Genomic DNA, 22,036 nt, shown 5'->3' with positions numbered 1-22,036 from the left:
AACTACATATACACCTATCTGCTGGGGGCCTTCAGGGAGAAGAAGAAGAAGGAAAAAAAGGAAGATTGGCAACAGATGTTGGTTCAGGTGCCAATCTTTAAAAAAAAAAAAAAAAAACTCCCTCAAAGGGAGAAATGTCTTTTGCTTTAGATAAAGTTGGTCTGTTGCTGAATTAAATTTCTTTCCTACTTGTTCCCCATAAAGCCCCTGGGGGAAAAGCTATCTAGGAAATAAAAACTCTTTTCCTTTGTTCTTATGGTTCTATAAAATAATTAAATATATACTTAATTTTATTTGCTTTTCTAAATGCACTTACACTACAAACTCTTCCTTTTTCACCCATCATATGCAGAGAAGAAAAATGAACAAGTCAGTTGTATTTCAACTGATTTGTCATGAGTTTTAGACTCCTTGAAACACTGTAAAAACTTCAGATATATTTGGAGATTATGAAAATGGAGGCTACTTTTGTACTGGTTCAAATTCTGCCTCTGTCACTTATTAGTTCTGTGACTTTGGGCAAGTTATTTAACCTTTCTGAGGTTATTTTCATCTGAAAAATGAAGATAATTCCTTCCTCATGGGGTGGTTTTGAAAATCAAATGAGACCTTGGCCCAGGAACTGACCTGCACATACATGCTCATGGATACAAGAGGGGTCATGGAAGATCAATGGTGAAAGGATAATGGGATAGTTGGCTATACATATGGGAAAAATGAAATTTGACCCCACCTCAAGCCAGTCACTAAAATCAATTCTGGGCGCAATAATAGGCCTAAATATGAAAGGCAAACCTATGTAACTCTCAAGAGAGTGTTTTCGTGACCTTGGGGTAGAGAGGAATTCTTAAGACACTAAAACATAAACCATAAATTCAACTACAAGAAAATTAAGAACTTATATTTAAAGTTCTCCATAAAGAGAAAATATTAGCCAGAAGATATTGGCAACACATAACCAACACGAAACTAGTATGCAGGATACTAAGTAAATTGTGCAAGCCAATAAGAGAAAGATAAGTCAACAGGAAAATAGGCTAAAAACTTGAACAGTTTCTTTGCAAAAGAAATTCCAAATAGTAAACATGGGGAAAGTGCTCAATGTCATTAGCAATGAGATAAATGCAAAATAAACCCACCATACAATCGCCTACTGACAAGATTGGCAAAAAAGGGAGAAATTCTCACAATTCCAAGGATCAGAATGGACATGGAGCAACAGGAAAACTATGCTGTTGACAGGAGTGTAAATTTTAAGAAGAGTTTTGAAAACAGCGTGGCATTATCTAATAAATTTAAAGAAAGGCACACTTGATTTCCAGTAATTCTAGTCTTAGTTATATGCCCTCGGGACTCTTCCATGTAGGCACCAGGATATATGTACAACTTGGAAACACCTCAACCTGGAAACTCCTCGTGGACATGGATGATGTTGAGCGAAGGAAACAAGGAACAAAATTGATAGTGTTATTTCATTTGTGAAAAGTTTATAAACAGGCAAGAATAAACTACACTGTTGAGGGGCACACACTTGTGTGGTAACAACACACAGAAAAGCAAGGAAATAATTCTTATTAAAGTCGGCACAGTATTTACCCGAGAGGACTGTGAGCGGTGGATGGGGCACGTCCTGGGGAGGATGGCTGTCCTGTGCCCTCCTGATCTGGTGCTAGTTACCCAGCTGTTCATTATGATTCTTTAAACTGTATATATTTTACACATTTTTATCCATATATGATTATCTCACAATTAGGAAAATTAAAAACCAAGAGACAAAACGTTATACTGGCCAAAGTGATGAAGTGAAAAACATCGCCCCATTTTCACGAAGTATCTTGGTCTATTTCCAGCCCCGTCACCGTCTTAACAATTGCTGATCTAATTAGGTAATAGCTCACTTTCCCAAACTGATTTAACTGAAAAACCTAGTATCATCTGACCATGAGGGGCTTTTTCCTCCCTGCAATGAGAAAACGCTAGCTTTACTGGTTAGTGAGACCGTTCCTCATTGCTTTTTATAAACCCAGTGTATTTATTTACCGGTTTAAAGGTCGTGATTTGGGCTGTCTAAATAGTTTCAGCAGATGTCTGCCCACTGTTAACTGTTTCAGATTTTCTAAACTCCTTGGTCCCCTACGAGTTGTGAAGACGAAAGGAAAGCGGTCAGGCGTGTGGGATCACATCCAGCCGGGTGTGTGGACGCAGACGTTCGCCCGGGCTCGCGTCCGCCTGGAAAGGCAGCTTTGGCGCTCAGGCGAAGCCCCCGGGGTCGCGCAGGGTCCGGCCGTCCGGCTCCTCACCCCCGAGGTCTCCTTCACGAGCCTGTCCTCCTTCCGGGCCGGCCGGACGCAGAGGGCTTGGGCAGGGCGGCTTTTTCTCCGGCCAGCAGCAGGCGCCGCGGCCCCCGCCCCACCCGCGGCGCCGCGGGACCGCCGGGCGCCCTCCCGCCGCCGGGAGCGCTGTGGGCCGCAGCGGGCCTCGTCGCTGACGCCGTGGCGGCCGCCGCGCGCCTGAAGGGAGCTGCTGGCGGGGCCCAGGGCGTCCCCACCCGAGACCGCGCCGCCGCCGCCATGGGTAAGGGGAGCGGGCCGAGAGCGGACGCTGGGCCCCCGTCCTGGGCCGGAGGCCGCGGCCGGCCGAGGAGGACCGGTGGTGGTGGGCGCCGAGGCCGCCGGCTCGGAACTAGGGTCTGGGGCTGGGCCTGGGGCTGGGCGGGGGCAGTCCGGGACGCCAGGGCGCAGGGGGTCGCCATGGTAACGCGCGGCCGCCCCTCGTTCCCTCCCCCCGGCTCGGGTTCTGGGCCTGATGGCCGAGGGCTCGGGGTCCGACGGCTTCCAGGGAGCGAGGACAGGGCCGGCCGGGGTGCCGGCCCCGGGTCGGGGGAGCAGTCGGGGACGGGCGATGACTTTTCAGGTTTGGGGATGGCGGAGGGAAGACGCGCCTCAGGGTTTGGCCTGGGTGCCCGACGCCCAGGGCGGGAGAGGGGCCGCGATGTCGCGCAGGACCCCGGGTGAGCCCTTCGCGAGGGTCCTGGGGGCCCCCCGAGCCCTTTGGGCAGGCTTGCTGCGGGGAGGAAGGGAGGCCGGGAAGGGGTTCTGGGCCCCGGGAAGATGCGGGGCCTGGCCCTTGGCGTGGTGTGGGGGCCGCGATCCGGCAGAACACAGGCGCGAGCCGGGCGGGGCGCGGCCGGGGTGGAAAGGCCCCTGTGGGGGGCGGCTGCGGGTGCCCGGCGCTGCCCGGCCTCGGAGCGGCTGCAGACGCGCCCTTTGTCTCGTTGTCGCATCGCACGTTACGGATTGTGATGGGCACTGTTAAGAAAAATGAGAATTGCCGCAGGCTAAGAAATATCAAGTGGTTTCACCCCCCGAAAAAAGAGGGAGTCACTCCACGATGCAGATTTGAAGGAATGATGTGTGTGATTTTTCCCCCGGCCGGCTTGGTCATGGCAGCTGCGGTTGTTTGCGTTGTAAGTTGCTTAGGATTCAGTGTCAGGCTTCACGCCTAGCTGTCTGAGATCACAGCCGGAATACTAGATCATTGGGAACCCTGGACTTTTGTTCAGTGAAAGAAAAACAGACTCTGGGCTTACTTGGGCTAGTAAATTTGTCAGAGATTATGAAACGTTATACTAAGCGCTTCATTTTTCTGCACTTCATGTTGTCATCTGTGTTTGCTGAAAATATTCCTGCCAGTCACAATGACGAGAGTATGGGGAAGCATCTGAATTTTTAAGTAAACAGAGTAAAATTTGTGGGAAAGAAGAAAATATTTTTGTGAATTGAAAATGTAATTAAAAATCAGCTTTAAAAAAGGCATCTATTAACTTGGTATTCAGCTGAGTCAGGTGTGTGGAAGGACAGGGAACTTTAACATCAAACTGGATCTTGCTTTTATTTCCTCTGAGAAAATAAAGGCGTCATGCAATACAGAAGGACAGTTGGGATGAAAAAACAAGATAGGAAGAGGGTTAAAATGAATGAAAGAATTGAATGGCTTCTCCCGTTTCCCCCTATTTGTCAGTGTGTTTTTATTTACCTGTCATGTTTGTTATGGGTGATACTAGAATCTTAGAATTTTAACTACCTTTTATTTTATTGCCAGTTTATTCTGAACATTTTTTGCCTCGAAATTCCTCTCTGGACCGTCCCTGCTATCCATCTTTTGCATGAGACCCTTAAACATGTTGTCTGTTACTGCAAACTTATCTCCACAGAAGGTCATTAAAAAAAACTAAGCCTCCCTGAAGAGGTACCACGAAAGTAAAGCAAATACCAGAGAATAGCAGATTTGAGGGGTCTTGAGAATAACTCCAGAACTTTGGCTGGAGTGGGCATTCTCACGTTCTGTGGTGTGTGTGAGAGAGGCATAGAGAGAAGTTAGCTAGGGGCGTAGGTTAGTTAGGAAGTCCAATTTGTCCACAAAGGAAAAACAAACCACTGTTGGCTTTCTAGGGGAGGGAAAGGGTTTGTATATTTTTCAGTGTCATGTCTTGCAAATGATGTCGGACTCCTTTCTTGTGCTTTCAGCTACAAAAGACCCCACAGCGGTAGAGAGAGCAAACTTGTTAAACATGGCGAAGCTGAGCATCAAAGGGCTCATTGAGTCTGCCCTCAGCTTTGGCCGCACTTTGGACTCTGACTACCCGCCCTTGCAGCAGTTCTTCGTTGTTATGGAGCATTGTCTGAAACACGGGCTTAAAGGTATCAGGAGACTGTTAAACCTTAGCTTTAGAATTCTTCCCCTTCTGTCTGAAACAGCCTTAAAAATGTATTTTTTGAGGCCATAATTACTTTACATTTAAAAATACTGAGTAGCTTGGTTTTGGGAGAAAATATCCTACTTTATGTTTTCTAATGGATCATCTTCAGAAAATGCGAAGTTGTTAGTGTTTTGTGTAAAAAGCATATTTGACTTTAAAATTTTTTCAACATACTCTGAACAATTACAGAGTTATTTTAAAAATTTTAAGTTTTGTAATTCTGATATGAACTCTTGTTACTAGTTTGAGCCCTTTTAAACAAATACATTAAAATGGTTGATTGTTGAAATATAAACCTCCTTAGCACACAGGAATGGATCTAGAAAAATTGTCTTCTGGATTGAGTTGTAGAAATGTGAGCACTCCCTGAAAATGATGATAATGGTGGATATTGTATTCTATATAGTTCATATTGAATTATTATGTGCACATGTTCGTATCATATTTAGTTATTCAGTATACATTGTGTAACAACTGTTGTTTTACATATAATAACTACTTATAATAATAGTTGTTGGCAGTTTTCTTTCTAGTTCCTATGATCAGCAGCTGTGTAGAGGGCTGTGTGAGTAAGAGGTGTATACTAAGGTGACTATTATGAAGCAAAAGAAGCTTGGTTTCTTGTTGGTATACTAGGAGCCCACGTAAATTGGGAAGGCCTAGAGGTTCTGATTATGTTGTATGAAAGTGTGGGGGTAAATGCAAAAAGCAAAAGAAGAGATTTACCTAAACATGGTTTTCACAAAATGTACTTCAAACTGACAAGGAGCATCAAAATTTCAGAAACCCTATGTGATGTTCTTAATATACTCCTTTCTTTTTCTTTTTCTTTCTTTTTTTTTTTTTTTGAGGAAGATCAGCCCTGAGCTAACTACTGCCAATCCTCCTCTTTTTGCTGAGGAAGACTGGCCCTGAGCTAACATCCATGCCCATCTTCCTCTACTTTATACGTGAGACGCCTACCACAGCATGGCTTTTTGCCAAGTGGTGCCATGTCCGCACCCGGGATCCAAACCAGCGAACCCTGGGCTGCCGAGAAGCAGAACGTGCACACTTAACCGCTGCGCCACCAGGCCGGCCCCTTCATTTAAAACGTTTCATTTATTTATTTTTATTGAGAAATAATTGACATACAACATTATATTAGTTTCAAGTGTACAACATAATGATGCGATATTTTTATATATTGCAAAATGATCACCACCAGTTTAGTTAACATCTATCACTTATATATTTACATTTTTTTTCTAATGATGAGAACTTTTAAGATCTCTCTTAGCAACTTTCAAATATACAATACAATATTAACTATAGTCATCATGCTGTACATTATATCCACCATGACTTATTTATGACTAGAAGTTTGTACAAAACTTTTGACCACCTTCACCCGTTTCATCCACCTCCACCCTCCACCTCTGGCAACCACCAATCTGTTCTCTGTATCTATGAATTCGGTTTTGTTTTGGTTTTTAGATTCCACTTTTTCTTTAATGACAAAATAATTTTTTCAAGTTATATAAATAGTAGTGAAATATACTCTTTTGGTATATGAATCAAACAACATGGAATCACATAGAGCAAAATATAAAGAGTTTCCCTTCATTCTCTTCCATTCATCTCCCTCAAGGAAATCCTTGTCATTCTTCTAGCTCTTTCCTGTTTCTTTTTTTCCTGTTACTCTAAATAGAATTTTGCCGTACGTATTATTCTGTGACTTTATTTTTTTTTTCAAAAAAACTTGATGGTATGGTTTGGAGATCTTTCCAGTTACATACTTTTTTTTTAACTTTTTATTAAGATTACGATAGTTTACAACCTTGTGAAATTTCAGTTGTACGTTATTGTTAGTCATGTTGTAGGTGCACCACTTCACCCTTTGTGCCCTCCCCCCACCCCCCTTTCCCCTGGCAACCACCAATCAATTCTCTTTGTCTCTAGGTTTAACTTCCACCTATGAGTGGAGTCATACAGAGTTCATCTTTCTCTGTCTGGCTTATTTCACTTAACATAATATCTTCAAGGTCCGTCAATGTTGTTGTGAATGGGACAATTTTGTCTTTTTTTACAGCTGAGTAGTATGCCATTGTATATATATATATATACCATATCTTCTTTAGCCCATCATCAGTTGATGGGCATTTAGGTTGCTTCCACCTCTTGGCTATTGTAAATAATGCTGCAATGAACATAGGGGTACATAGGACTATTGGAATTGCTGATTTCAAGTTCTTTGGATAGATACCCAGTAGTGGGATGGTTGGGTCATAAGGTATTTCTATTTTTAATTTTTTGAGAAATCTCCATACTGTTTTCCATAATGGCTGCACCAGTTTGCATTCCCACCAACAGTGTATGAGGGTTCCTTTTTCTCCACAACTTCTCCAACATTTGTCACTTTTTGTTTTGGTTATTTTTGCCATTCTAACAGGTGTAAGGTGGTATCTTAGTGTAGTTTTGATTTGCATTTCCCTGATGATTAGTGATGATGAGCATCTTTTCATGTGCCTATTGGCCGTCCATATATCTTCTTTGGAGAAATGTCTCTTCATGTCCCCTGCCCATTTTTCGATCGGGTTGTTTGATTTTTTGTTGTTGAGCTGTGTGAGTTCTTTATATATTATGGAGATTAACCCTTTGTCGGATAAATAACTTGTAAATATTTTTTCCCAATTAGTGGGTTGTTTTTTTGTTTCAATCCTGTTTTCCCTTGCCTTGAAGAAGCTCCTTAGTCTGATGAAGTCCCATTTGTTTATTCTTTCTATCATTTACATACTTTTTTTTTTAAAGATTTTATTTTTTTCCTTTTTTCTCCCCAAAGCCCCGTGGTACATAGTTGTATATTCTTCGTTGTGAGTCCTTCTAGTTGTGGTATGTGGGATGCTGCCTCAGCATGGTTCAATGAGCAGTGCCATGTCCCCACCCAGGATTCGAACCAACGAAACACTGGGCCGCCTGCAGCGGAGCGTGCGAACTTAACCACTTGGCCACAGGGCCAGCCCCTCATTTACATACATTTTTAATGGCTATATAATATTTCATGGTATATGTATACCATAACTATTCTCTTAATGTACTCTTAGGTTGTTTCTAACTTTTCACTATTTAATTGTCCTGTAAGAACATCTTTGGGTATATATATTTCTGGACACATGCTAGAAGTTCTTTAGGACTTTTAGGAGTAGAATTCCTGGGTCAAAGGATATAGGCAACTGGCTTCTATGAAGGCTTCACTGATTTATCAAACAACAGCGAATGTGAGTGTTTCCCAGATTTTTGCCTACTCTTGATGTTATCAGTGTATAAATACTTCTTTTAATACATCAGGAAGTCACCACTCTGAGCTCAGGCCTTGAGTTTTAATTTGATTTTTGAAAAACTTCCTTTTTATTTTTTAAAAATAGCAGTGACATAGATCTTTATTTTCCCCCACCCTGCTGAAATGGAATTTGTCAAATGATGGCCAAAATAGTTAAATTTTAAATTCTTTTCTGAATTTATTTTCCTTTACTTCACAGAATATCATGAAGCATGTCCTAATAGTCGTTGCTTATCTTGATGAATCATTATAAAGCTGCTTTTTGCTGACTGATTTTCTCCCCCAAGGAAAAATTGCCAATCTTGCTGGTTGTCCTTGGGTGGTGCATATGATAGGCACGCTGGATCTGCAGGAGATCTGGTCGGTATTAAAAAAGAATTATATAGTGATTTCATGGTTTTATATTACCCAAATCTCAGAATAAAGTAAAAGGAAAAGTAAAGATACAATTTTTCAGGTTTAAAAGTAAAATAACTTTTTATTTGTCCTTGGTTTATGTAATAAACTGATAAAGACCAACATGCTATGGCTGCCAGCCTTTTTATTTTGGTACTGGTAAAGAATGAGCTCAGTTGCTTTTTATTTTAATTACCTGCTGCATATTTCTGATATGGAAGAATGGCCAAGATGCATATTTCCGATGGGAACAATATCACAATCCTGATGAGCAGGGCTGTGTTGTGATAAGACAGCAAAGGTCTCTGAAGAATTGTATATTGTTAGAAATGGTGAAACTAAATATTTAAAAAGAAGTTGCTTCAATTTTATATGTTGAAGTTGTATGCATTACATTTTCTTTTTTCAGTAAGAAAATCATTTTTGAGTTATAACAAAACTATCTGGGGCCCTTTGGAACTGGTGGAGAAGCTGTACCCAGAAGCAGAGGAAATAGGAGCCAGTGTCCGGGATTTACCTGGTCTTAAGTAAGTAACCTTATTACTTGTTCACCCCTAACCACAGAAGTGTGTTTACTTTGTTATCGTGTTTCAGCCTTAAGTAGCCTTCTTCCTTTCTCTCCTGATAAAATTCTGTTTGTTCTTTATGGCTCAGCTCAAATTTCATTTTCTTTGTGAAGTTTTTCTTAGCCTCTTGTAAGAATTAACCGCTCTTTCTTTTATATTCTTTGTGATATATTCACTCCTTTATTATATCACTTACTTCAATTCTGCATTGTATTGTAAGAAATTGCAAGTCCCTTTAAGATAGGATGTATCAATTACGCATTTCCGTTTTCTGAGTGTTAAGCTCCTTTCCAGTAGTAGACACTAGGAGTCAGGAACTATTTATTAATGACTGATGTATGCTAAATCCAGGACAAGGGCTGAAGAGATTTGAGTTCTCAGATAAGCCATTTATATATCATAGGACTTGTGCAGATTACTTTTCTTCCTCTGAAAATTGGGACTTACAGTGTCACCTGCCTGTTTCAATACAAAAATTTACATGAAATGTCCTAAAAGCTGAATATTCTAGCTAATAACTCTTGAAAATTTTTGCAGGTATAAGTGTTGTTAAGGCTAAGTTCTTATGCTCTTCAGGGTACGATTAAGATGTAAGAACTCCCTTTAGTTTATCTTAATTCTTGTGAATGAGATAACTTTTTTGAAATTTTTAATGTTTTTTTCTTTCCTTTTTCTCCCCAAAGCCCCCCGGTACATAGTTGTATATTCTTTGTTGTGGGTCCTTCTAGTTGTGGCATGTGGGACGCTGCCTCTGCGTGGTGTGATGAGCAGTGCCATGTCCCCGCCCAGGATTCGAACCAACGAAACACTGGGCCGCCTGCAGCGGAGCGCGCGAACTTAACCACTCGGCCACGGGGCCAGCCCCGAGATAACTTTTTTTATGCTTTTTTTCTGTTAGATTATCAGTTTGCTTTCTCTTAGATAGCTTTACAATTTAGGATCTTATATGTTGTAGGGAATATGGTAGTGTTTTCCGGCTGTTATCACAACATCCAAATGTTTGCAAGTTGTACTTTATTGAGTGATAAGTAAATGGCTACTATTTGTTGAGCACTGTATCAGGGTAATAATTCTTTTACATAAATTATCTCATTTTGTGCTTAAATCAATCTTATAGGGTAGAGATTATTATAATAATTGTATAGATTTGAAAAATAAAGATCAGAGAAGTTATGGTTAATAAGTGGCAGAGCCAGGATTCAAATCCAGTTTTTAAAGTTAAATAGCAAGTGATATTCACACTTGATGTTTCTTATAATGGTATATGAGGTGTAGTGATTTTTAGGAAATACAGAGAAAAAAGGGAATTTCAATACTTAAAAAGAGAAATATAAGATTTAGTTTCATTTTAATATGAAAATACATGCTCCTAATGTTTTTAAAAAGCCAAACTCTACAAAAGTAAAAAATGTTTTCTGAAGAATGGTATCCATTAAAAAGCTAAGCCATGAGAAATTCATTAGCTGTTAGAAGTGAAGATTAAGTTTCCTCGCATACCACCTGCGAAAATGTTCTCTGCATAAGAAAATGTAAAAGTCTGAATGATATCTTTCTCTTTAAAAAATCACACATATTCTTTAAAACTGCTTTTATTTTTATGAAATGAGAGGACTTGGATGAGAACGGTATGAGATTTAATTTTTTAAGGACAACTGGATAAAAGAAACATTTGAAAAATAGCAAGCAGCCCTGTGGTTTCTCTCTAATTAATCATCAGCTTGGTACCTTCTTAGCTTTGTTATGATTTTTAAAATTCAGATATAATGTCAGTTACCTTTTGAAGGCGTTATACTACCTTATTGATGCGCTTTGCATATTCATTTTTAGAGGGCTAAGCCCATTCTGACAAAATGTTTCTGTAGAAATATCCTCACTATTCAGAGAGTCGTTTCTTCAAGGCCTGAAATGATATCTGGATGTCCTACAGGTGCAGATTTACCTTAGAGACTCAAATAGCTCCCAGGGATTAGTTTTGCATGCTCAAAGAGCTGGCCTAACACTGTGGAAACGAAGACAAAACCATGATTAATGGCCTTTTTTCTTTATTAATATGTACCTCAACAGAGATAGAACATGTAGTCTATAATCTTTGGGCTGGAGCTGTTTTCTCACCAATTTATTTTGCTTTTTAGGACCCCCCTGGGTCGTGCAAGAGCATGGCTTCGATTAGCCCTCATGCAAAAAAAAATGGCTGATTACCTGCGTTGCTTAATTATTCAAAGAGATCTCTTGAGGTTTGTACCACTAAATCATGTTCCTTTTCACTTTTTATTTCTTTTACATCCTGTCTTCCAAAAAGGATTGAAGATGTGGTACAAAAGCATGCATGAAATACAATAAGATGGCAAAAATACAAGGAGGAGCAAAATTAGAGAGAAAAGCATGATGGGGACAACATGGATCAGGAACTAGCCTACAAATGAATACCATAAGCTTTTTGTTGGCCGATAAGGGAGAAATTTGTATGTTGTATTTCTAAGTTAGTTTCTTTTTTTTCTAAATTAAAGTTAATTCTGTGAATAAAAATTTGTTTTGGAATTTGGGGTTTTAATTCAAGAGGTTTCTTTTTAGATCTTGAATGCCCAAACTACTACTTCGAATGTATTGTGGGCACTTTTTAATCTGTCAGTTTAAATTGAAGGACGAATGTTTTAAGACAGACTTTCAAAGCAAGGTGATCAGTCCTCAAAGGGAGTGGACCTATGGCAGCCCCTCCATCTGCCCTTGTTCTCTTAGCGGGCCTCTCTGATGGTCTGCAGAATTTAGTCATTTTTGTTTTACTTGTGACTCTGGTTGTACATCTTGGTTTTTCTGTCTTTCAATGAGAATGACCATAATTTAAGCACCTGCAATTTCTCAATATTCTGAAGATAATTAAAGTGATTAAATAATATACATGGGACTTCTTGAGGAAGGCATGAGACAGTGATAACTAGGTCTCTGAATGTATCTCTGACAATATAAATTGTCAAGTTTTAGTTTTTAGACCATCCTGTTTCTTTCACAAGTCTTGTTTGAACATTTTTTAGAATATAGATATCCACATGTATCTTTAATTGATGGTTATCTATTAAGAACACTTGCAATACACATATCAAATACATTGAATTGAACATGGGTTTTGAAATCTTTAATATGTTCATTTCCCCACCTTAGTCTTTATTTCAAGGGTCTTAAAGCCTGGGATTAAAAATTCAACTCTAATAAAAATATTGTAATCAGAACAGCGACAGGACAGTCACTACGTCTTCTGAAAGTCACAAACATTCCAGGCCTCAGTAATCGTCTTTTTCTTTTGATCTCTCTTTGCCTCTCTTTTCTGTCTCTCAAAATTCCTTTTTCTCTTTTATCTCCTTCAGTCCCTTTCTTTTTACATTTTCTGTATAGACATCTAAATTTCAAAAAAAATTTTTTTTTTGAGGAAGATTAGCCCTGAGCTAACATCTGCTGTCAATCCTCCTCTTTTTGCTGAGGAAGACTGGCCCTGAGCTAACACCCGTGCCCATCTTCCTCTACTTTATATGTGGGACACCTGCCACAGCATGGCTTGCCAAGCGGTGCCTTGTCCGCACCCAGGATCCGAACCAGTGAACCCTGGGCTGCCGAAGCGGAACGTGTGCACTTAACCACTGCGCCACTGGGCCAGCCCCTAAATTTCAAAGTTTTTAAGGTATTCACATATAGAAGGCTAGTTTGAAGATAGCTAATTTATATTGGTTCCATGTTTATTATAAGGTGCTGAGATTTTAAAATTTAGATTTTGAAGTAAATTTGTAATTTAAGGTTTTTATTTTCATTTTCACAGTGAATTCTATGAGTATCATGCACTAATGATGGAAGAAGAAGGAGCAGTAATTGTTGGGCTGCTGGTTGGCCTGAATGTGATAGATGCTAATCTGTGTGTAAAGGGAGAGGATTTAGACTCACAAGTAAGTGGAAGTGACTAGTACCAACTGCGGAGTATTTTCAGTTTGCACTGTTCCTCCTTGATCCAGGTATTGCTCTAAGTTGTAAACAGTGCGGTTACACAGTAAAGAAAAGTTAAGAATGAAATTCAGTTGCACGTTAAAGCTACTTCTAATATTTCTCCCCTTTAAATAAAAGTAACTGTTTCTTTCAGGTTGGAGTGATTGATTTTTCCATGTATTTAAAGAATGAAGAAGATATTGGAAATAAAGAAAGGTGTGATTTCATAAGTTATTTCATATGTTGTATTTTTTATGTAGCTCTTTACAAATCAGTATGAGGTCCATCTATTTACATGGTTTTATTTCCTTTTCTTGTGTGTAGTTCCTACTTTGTTTTATTGTCACCTCCATTTACAAGCTTTTCAAAGCAAACATCAATTAGAAGAAGAAAGCTTAAGTGTGAATATTACTTTTGGTCATACCTTTAGTTCCTGAGACCTATTTTAATATAGTCAGCTGTGTTTTGTGATAAAAGGAATGAAAGCTTATTATTCACAAGCTTAGAAATGCTGATTTATTTCTAGATCTCCTTGTGTTTAAATTTAAAATATATTTATTCCAACTACTAAAAAGAAAGGATAAGTATGTGACATGATAGAGGTGCTATTTATTGCTACAATGGCAATCATATCACATTATATAAATGTATCCAGTTAACATGTACACCTTAAATTTACACAATGTTATATGTCAAGTATATTTCAATAAAAATAATCATAGATACAAAAAAAATTTTTAAATATACAAATGATATTGTTAAGTCTAGTATTAGCTAGTAATTTACTTAACAAAGGTTATAGTTATTTAGTACAGAGCTTACTGCTACATGATTATAAAGATTCTTGAATTTTATTTTAAAGGCAAGATAATGTTATTTTACCATTATGATTTTAAAACAATTTTAGATGATTTAGAAGTTTTTTTTATTTTGGCACCCAATAAATGCCTTTCCAACTAACACAAAGCTACTTTCCCCCTCTCTAGGAATGTTCAAATTGCTGCCATATTAGACCAGAAGAATTATGTTGAAGAATTAAATAGACAACTGAAGTAAGTATTATGGACACTTGGATACTTAGTACATTTATGACTGTTGTCTTAGGGTTTTTTTTTTTTCTATTCAGGTCAGCTTAACCTTTTCCTTTTTTCTAAGCATCTTTGAGAAGGGGTTGAGGGGACAGAGAGAGAATAGAAATTAAGAATACAGAGAATTATTGGAGATAATTTATTTTCAGCAGAAAATGAGAGTCAAATTTTTTTTTCTAACTGTTTATTGAACAACTGCTAGGCTCTTAGAACAGAAAGGTGCACAAACCATGATCTTTGCCCTGAATTAGCTCCTAGTCTAGTGAAAAGATAGGTATGTAAAAAATAACTACAGTAGAATTCATAAATGCCATGATTGGGGTTAAGGTGCCACGGGATCACACAGAAGAAAGCATTTTAGAGAGTCAGATTTTTAAATTGAATCTTCAGAGAATTTAAAAATAGTATTTCACACTTATCCTTGTACTCTTGAGAGAAAAGGTTAGATAGGGTGGAAGTTTATATCATTTTGATGATGCAAGAATTCATTTTTCCTACTTCAGAGAGCTTCATGGGTAAATGTGGCTGTCTTCTATGGTGGAACTTTTCTCCTTACAGTGTCACCCAGTCATTGAAACTGTCAGTGAATACTCTCTCTGGGAAGAATTTCTGAGATCTGTATGTAAAATAGTGTAGTGCAGTTTTGTCTAATAGAAATATGTGATTCACATACGTAATTAAAAATTTCTAGTAACCACATTAAAAAGATAAAAAAGAAACAGATTAAATTAATTAAAAAATATACTTCCTTTAACCCAATATACCCAAAATATTATCAGTTCAACATGTAATCAATGTAAAAATTATGTTTTTCTTTCTTTTCTTTTTTGCTGAGGAAGATTCACCCTGAGCTAACATCCACTGCCAATCTTTTTTTGTTTTTCACTTGAGGAAGATGAGCCCTGAGCTAACATCTGTGCCAATATGCTTCTACTTTGCATGTGGCTTGCCACCACAGCATGGCTGACAAATGCAGTAGGTCTGTGTGTGGGATCTGAACCCTCGAACCCGGGCCACTGAAGCAGAGTGTGTGAAACTTTAACCATTAGGCCATGGGGCCAGACCCTAAATATTAATGAGATATTTTATATTCTTTTTTTTGTACTGTCTTCAAAATTCAATGTGTATTTTACATTTAACAGCACATTTCAGTTTGGACTAGACACATTGTAAGCACTTATTAGTGGCCACATGTGACTTGTGACTACCATACTAGATAGCATAGGTATAATGAGTAATATTTGCTACATAGGTAAGAAATGGACTGTTCTCATTAATTAAAATGAATAGTTAGCAAAAATGGCTATCTCTGGGTGATGGGATAATGAATAATTTTCACTTTCTTTATACTTTTCTGTATTTTCTGAGTTCCACTCAAACACGTATTACAATCAGAAAATACAATTAAACATTTTCCCATTTTAGTAAAAGAAATTAATAAGTCATAACTCCTGCTTTCCCTCTGAAATTGGAGAGATAAGAGAGATCTTGTATCAGTGTCTTTTTTTTTTTAATGATGGAGTGTTAATAATAGATTTCAGGGCCCAGCCTGGTGATATAGTAGTTAAATTTGCGCACTCTGCTTCGGTGGTCTGGGGTTCGCAGGTGCTGTCGTGGCATCCCATGTACAAAATAGAGGAAGATTGCCACGGATGTTAGCTCAGTGACAGTCTTCCTCAAGCAAAAAGAGGAAGATTGGCAACAGATGTTAGCTATGGGCCAGTCTTCCTCACCAAAAAAAAAAAAAAAAACAAAAACTTAGGAAATATGTGTATATATGTATATTTTGTAATTTGTATTCCGAGATTGTATTTCTAAATGCAACCTTATGTTGCTTATTTATTTATTTTTAAACTTTTATTCACTTTTGGGGAACAGATAATATATTCACATGGTTTAAACTTCAAAAGAAACATAAAATAAAAAATCTCCCTCCCAGATCTCCCACCATCTGATTTCCTTCTTCGGGAGTAGTTAATATACTAGGTTCCTGTGTGCCTCCAGAGATACTTTATGCAAATAAACAAGAAGATGCATCATATTCTTATATTTCTCAGCTTCTCCTCAGTCTTGTGCACATAAAGTTTCATACTTCTTTCACTATTCTGAACTTTACTGTTTTTACTGAACAGTTTATCTTAGAGTCTATCCCATTTGGTTCAAAAGAGGTTTTTTATTCTCTTTTGAATTATGTATATTAATCAGTTACAGCAATACTGTGTCTTACTTTTGTATATTTTATGTATTAAAATGTTTCCTTGCTTTTCCTAATTAGAAAGTAGTTCTTGTACATTTAGAATATTTCAAAAGTGGAAAACAGAATTAGAAAAAATAGAACTCCCTTATTGTCTTTTACTCAAAGAAAATCACTGTTGAGGGATTATTGTTTTCAAAAGTGCTTTTTTGATTATTATTTTATTGATTCTTACATGAAGGTAGGGCAAATATTATTGTCTCATTTTATAGATAAGGAAACTGAAGCTCTGAAAGGTTTTACAACTTTCAAGGTGACACAGTTAGGAAGTAGAAAAGCAGGAACCATAACCTTGGTCTTCCATCTCCTAGTCCTGTACTTGTTATGATCTCACCATCAAGGTACCCTGGTGCTGTTTGAAAAACTCAAGTTGTCTACCTAAGAATGATTATATTTAAAAAATGATTTAATATGAATGGAAAACATTTTTCTTGTTTCACCAGTTAAACTAAAATACTAATCCTGTTCCTGAGGCTGGTATAAAATTTGTTGAATCTGTTATAGGTTTTACTATAATGTATACAACATATTACATTTTATTAGATAAAATTTGAAATGGTAGAATCAAGCAGGCCTTGAAAAACAGACTCAGTAAAATGTACAATAATGTCCAGTCTTGATCAATTTAAGCAAAAATGCAAAAAGCAAGTGTGTTTATGTGGTGTAAGCTAACTGTCTTTTTTGGGGGGTGGGGGGTGAGGAAGATTGGCCCTGAGCTAACATCTGTTGCCAATCTTCCTCTTTTTGCTTGAGGAAGATTGTCGCTGAGCTAACATCTATGCCAGTCTTCCTCTATTTTGTATGTGGGACATTGCCACAGTGTGGCTTGATGAGTAATGTGTAGGTCCGCACCCGGGATTGGAACACACGAATCCTGGGCCACTGAAGCAGAGTGTGCAAACTTAACCACTACACCACCAGGCCAGTCCCCTAACTTTTGACTGTATCTTTCAAAGACAGGGTGTTTGTTTAGTTGCAGGCTGACTTGGTACCTGATGTTGGGTATCTCCTATTCACATTTCTCAAACCATGGGTGACTCTGGAGGTTTTTAAGTTTTTTTGAAAGTGGAGGGGGAAACAGGAATGAGGTTGTGTTGAAGACTACTGTTTATAAGCTTCATTAAGCCACTTAATTATAAAGTGGACATTTAAAGTTTATTCTCTAAAAAATAATTTTAAATTTAGTTTTAACAATATTTACTAATCTTTATGTGGAATTTCCATTCCTAAAAGTTAAGTGTAAGAAGGACCGTTAAGAACACAACAAAAAGTAATGAGCAGCATCAAATGGAATTTCAATAGAAATATTCATTCTCTTGCTATGGTCTTTATTTCTCTCCTAGCCAAATCAAGTTATCCAACTAAATAAAATTTCCCACACTCAAAAATTCAGATAGGGGCCAGCCCAGTGGCACAGCGATTAAGTTCACATGTTCCACTTTTCAGCAGCCCGGGGTTTGCTGGTTCAGATCCCGGGTGCGGACATGGCACCACTTGGCAAGCCATGCTGTGGTAGGCGTCCCACATATAAAGTGGAGGAAGATGGGCACGGGTGTTAGCTCAGGGCCAGTCTTCCTCAGCAAAAACAGGTGGATTGGCAGCAGATGTTAGCTCAGGGCTAATCTTCCTTAAAAAAAAAAAAAATTCAGATAGTACAGTCAACATAATGAGTCCAGGATAACATACTTTTTCTTGCCTTTGTGAGTTTGCATGATTTTGAATGAGTTTTTCTTTATTACTTTCAGCAGCACAGTCAGCAGTCTCCATTCAAGAGTTGACTCATTAGAAAAGTCAAATACTAAGCTGATTGAAGAGGTATTGTCACCCAGCCGTGGATAATTGTCTGTTACTTACCTAGTATTTATGATCTTTTTCCATTTTAAGTATGAATGCGTTAAACACACACACATTTTCATCATTATCACGGACACTTGTAATATAGTTGTAAATGATGATTTTAAGTTCTAGAGAAACCATATATCCTCAGGCAAATTCTTAGGTGAATCTCTGGATCGTTTGAGATAGTCAACTTCTAAATGAGCCCCAAAGATGAAACTCATACAAACTCTTCTATTTATAAGCTGTGATTCTCATTTTTAAATCTGGATGACTTGTATTTAGATAGTGGAATCACCTGTAGTTAGAAATTCCTGTTAAAATGATACTGTCCTTCTTTTTCCACTGTTCAGATTACTTTTCTTTACAGGCATCACTGCATGATTTTGTCTATCCTTTCTCCACATTTCCATGTGTATAACTCATTCCATGTGCTCTGGTTTCCTGCATTGTCAAAGTGGCTATCTGGTGGTCCCAGAACCAGAAATTTATCTCAGCTCTTTTTTTAATAGTATTTGTAAAGTTACTTTTAAGATGAATTTTTCAAAAAATCTGTCAAACCACAGAATCATTGCTTTCTATTTTAAGAATTATTTAGACTAGAAGAAGAAATCTGTTACTAGTGCTATGACCCGTATTTTCCATGTTAGTTAAAATTCTTATTTCTTTTTCTTTCTTTCTTTCTTTTTTTTTTTGGTGAGGAACTTTGGCCCTGAGCTAACATCTGTTGCCAGTCTTCCTCTACTTTGTTTACGGGATGCTGCCACAGCATGGCTTGACGAGTGGTGTGTAGGTCGGTGCCCAGGACCCAAACCTGCAAACCCTGGGCCACCAAAGCAGAGCACGCAAACTTAACCCCTATGCCACCAGGCTGGCCCTTAAAATTCTTATTTCTTTTAGAATAATTTTGGCCTAATTTTTCCAAACCAGGGAGCACATGATTGTTTACATGATTGCAGTTAAGAATGCATCTTCATTTTGTTAGCTTGGGACCATTTGATAGTTTGATAGATTGGGACCATTTAGAGAGAGCTGCTCACTAGTTTGTGACTCTTCTTTGCCTTAGTTGCCCTGTGAAGTTCAAGTTGTATTCCTGACGAAGTGTTCAGAAATTTATTTGCAAGCCAGCATTGGGGAGCGGTCCCTGCTTTCCTTTCCTAGGATCCTTCTTTTCATTCTGGGCCTCAGAGCCAAGCCACTTAGTCATTTTATATTTAACTCTGATGATGAGAGCTGTTTCATATTGGTGATGGTCTCTCACTGTTCCCAGATTTGACAGGGTATTCTATTTGGTTATCATGGATGTCTGTGTTACATTTTCAATGATAGCACAACCTTCTTTCCTTATAGATGATTTTATCTTTGCATGATTCTTTAGTCTTCTTCTTTAATGCATAATTCTTTGTACATTACTCAGGCATTTAGCATTCAAGACATACTGTAAATCAGATAAGCATCATATGTTTTGACTAACATAATGTGTTGCAACTTACGAAGGGAAATAGTGGAAATAGTATAATTTCTTTAATTGGTATCTTGGGATAATAGAAGCACATTTTTCTTCTGAAAATTTCTGTAGATATGAAAGGCATTTTGCTAGTTTTTGGATTTTATTTTGTATTGTTTGTAGCCGTGAACATAACCGGTAAACCAAGTATAAATAAAAAAGTTTAAAATCTTTTTTCTTGCCCCTCTTTCATAATTTTTAGTTAGCAATAGCAAAGAATAATATCATTAAACTCCAAGAAGAAAATCATCAATTACGAAGTGAAAATAAATTGATTTTAATGAAAACACAGCAGCACCTAGAGGTAGGTATAGACTGGTTGCAAACAGACTGTCTTGTCTCAGAAATTGCCACTTTTGGGGACTTTTGTGTAAACTGGCTATTTCTTTGCTGTATTAAGTAGTGATTATAGAATAAAAAGTTTTATGTTTTCTTCCTAGGTTACCAAAGTGGATGTGGAAGCTGAGCTTCAAACATACAAGCATTCTCGGCAGGGCCTGGATGACATGTACAATGAGGCGAGAAGGCAGCTGCGAGATGAATCTCAGTTACGACAGGTAGATCATATTAAAGTTACATTAGCAAAAATAATAATGATAATTTACCTTTACGCAAGCACCACTTAAAATCTCTTTCGGCCTTATCTTCCTTGGTGGGATAGCAATCCCATCCCCTAATACCCTCAAATTCTTTAAGCTCCCACCATATCAGTGTTTTTTAAACAGTATTCTTGAACAGTGTTAAAATCTATGTTTGTGAAATGAATTGATTGTTACCAGCATTACAAAAGATGAAGTAACATAGAATGATGTATTCAAATATTAATAAAATCATATTTAAAATTAACATTTTTTTAACCTATTAAATTGTGAAGTATAATACCTTCAGAAGAATACACACGTGTAGCTTAATGGATTATAACATAAATACCTGTGTAACCACCACCCAGGTCAAGAAGCAAGTACTGCCAGCCTTTCCACCCCTTGTGCTGTTTGTCTTTAATGTTGGGAAACCTTTTTCCCTTCTGATGTAAAAGTCTTTAAGGGAAGAAATTAAAATTGTTTCTGAAATGGGATTTTTGAGTTATCTGTCGCCTTCGCTTGTATGGACTGTTTTTTGTTTAAGGGAAATTAATACTGAGTTTTTGAGGAATAAAAATATTAATTCTTGTACCAAGAGAATAGTGATATTTAGCAGAATCTAGAAAATGCTTTCATTTTAGCAAAATATGCATTTGAAAATATTTAGAATGTTATGTTGTTATAGGACCTGGTTTATTCCCTTTTGTGGGGCCTATAACTCAAAAGGTGTAGTCTACATGTTGAATAGAAACTCTTTCTTGATCTCATTAACTGTTTTGTATCTGATTTTGACATTCTGAAGTGGCATATGAATTGAGGATGTGTTGAAATTGCAGGATGTGGAGAATGAGCTAGCAGTACAAGTTAGTATGAAACATGAGATTGAACTTGCCATGAAGTTGTTGGAGAAAGACATCCATGAGAAACAAGATACTCTGATAGGCCTTCGACAACAACTAGAGGAAGTTAAAGCAATTAACATAGAGATGTATCAAAAGTTGCAGGTAAGGAATGTTCTTAAACTCTTGGAATTTCTTGTTATATAATTTGTATAAAGAATTTAGTTTTTAAGAGATGAGCCATTTTAACTGTGCCATATTGGTAATAAAAACCAGTGACTTAGGGGGCCGGTCCCCTGACTGAGTGGTTGTTTGTGTGCTCCACTTCGGTGGCCCGGGGTTTCGCTGGTTTGGTTCCTGGGTGTGGTTGTGGACTGCTCATCAGGCCATGCTGAGGTGGCGTCCCACATAGCACAACCAGAAGGACCTACAACTAGAATATATACCTATGTGCTGGGGGGCTTTGGGGAGAAGAAGAAGAAAGAAAAAAAAAGAAGATTGCAACAGATGTTAGCTCAGGTGCCAATATTTGAAAAATAGATAAAGAAATAAAAATAAGTAAAAAACCAGTGACTTTTTTTCGAAATGGAAGCTTAAGAAATGTAGCAATGAAAAAGGTGTCAGGGCTAGCCCCAGTGGCCTAGTGGTTAAGTTTCGGGCACTCCACTTTAGCAACCTGGGTTTGGATCCCAGGTGCAGACCTACACCACTTTTCTGTTAGTGACCTTGTTGTGGCGGTGGCTCACATAAAAGAAAAAAGAGGAAGATTGGCAACAAATATTAGCTCAGAGCAAATCCTCCTCAGCAAAAAAAGAGAGAGAGAGAAGAAAAGAAAAAGGTATCAAAGAGCAAATAAAAAAATCACCAAATTAGTTTTTTTGTTTTTTGGAGGGTTTGTTGGTGAGAAAGATTCACCCTGAGCCAA

At 38.0% G+C, this 22,036-nt stretch overlaps 1 protein-coding gene across 22 annotated transcripts in view; it reads left to right on the top strand.

Moving 5' to 3' along the window:
* The first annotated feature begins 2,411 nt into the window (after nt 1–2,411).
* RUFY2 (RUN and FYVE domain containing 2) overlaps nt 2,412–22,036 on the top strand; it is an 85,238-nt gene continuing 65,613 nt past the window's right edge. For 4 of the 22 annotated variants that reach the window (XR_011422872.1, XR_011422876.1, XR_011422862.1 and 1 more), the window contains exons 1-11: nt 2,719–3,010; nt 4,527–4,700; nt 8,884–9,001; nt 11,173–11,274; nt 12,846–12,969; nt 13,161–13,222; nt 13,993–14,058; nt 18,094–18,163; nt 19,894–19,995; nt 20,132–20,248; nt 21,109–21,276. Coding sequence is in view for 9 of the 22 variants with exons in the window: in XM_070226050.1 (XP_070082151.1) it covers nt 2,806–3,010; nt 4,527–4,700; nt 8,884–9,001; nt 11,173–11,274; nt 12,846–12,969; nt 13,161–13,222; nt 13,993–14,058; nt 18,094–18,163; nt 19,894–19,995; nt 20,132–20,248; nt 21,109–21,276 (1,308 nt within the window). In the remaining 13 variants the exon portion in view is untranslated. Of the gene's footprint in view, nt 3,011–3,220; nt 3,467–4,526; nt 4,701–8,883; nt 9,002–11,172; nt 11,275–12,845; nt 12,970–13,160; nt 13,223–13,992; nt 14,059–18,093; nt 18,164–19,893; nt 19,996–20,131; nt 20,249–21,108; nt 21,277–22,036 lie in introns of those variants that run through there. The other 18 variants (XR_011422865.1, XR_011422879.1, XR_011422866.1 and 15 more) reach the window with 13 other exon arrangements.

The sequence above is a fragment of the Equus caballus genome, chromosome 1 (assembly GCF_041296265.1).
Source record: "Equus caballus isolate H_3958 breed thoroughbred chromosome 1, TB-T2T, whole genome shotgun sequence".
In the NCBI taxonomy this organism is placed as follows: domain Eukaryota; kingdom Metazoa; phylum Chordata; class Mammalia; order Perissodactyla; family Equidae; genus Equus; species Equus caballus.
The sequence above is the reverse complement of the archived record's forward strand: the minus strand, read 5'-3'. Positions and strand labels throughout refer to the sequence as shown.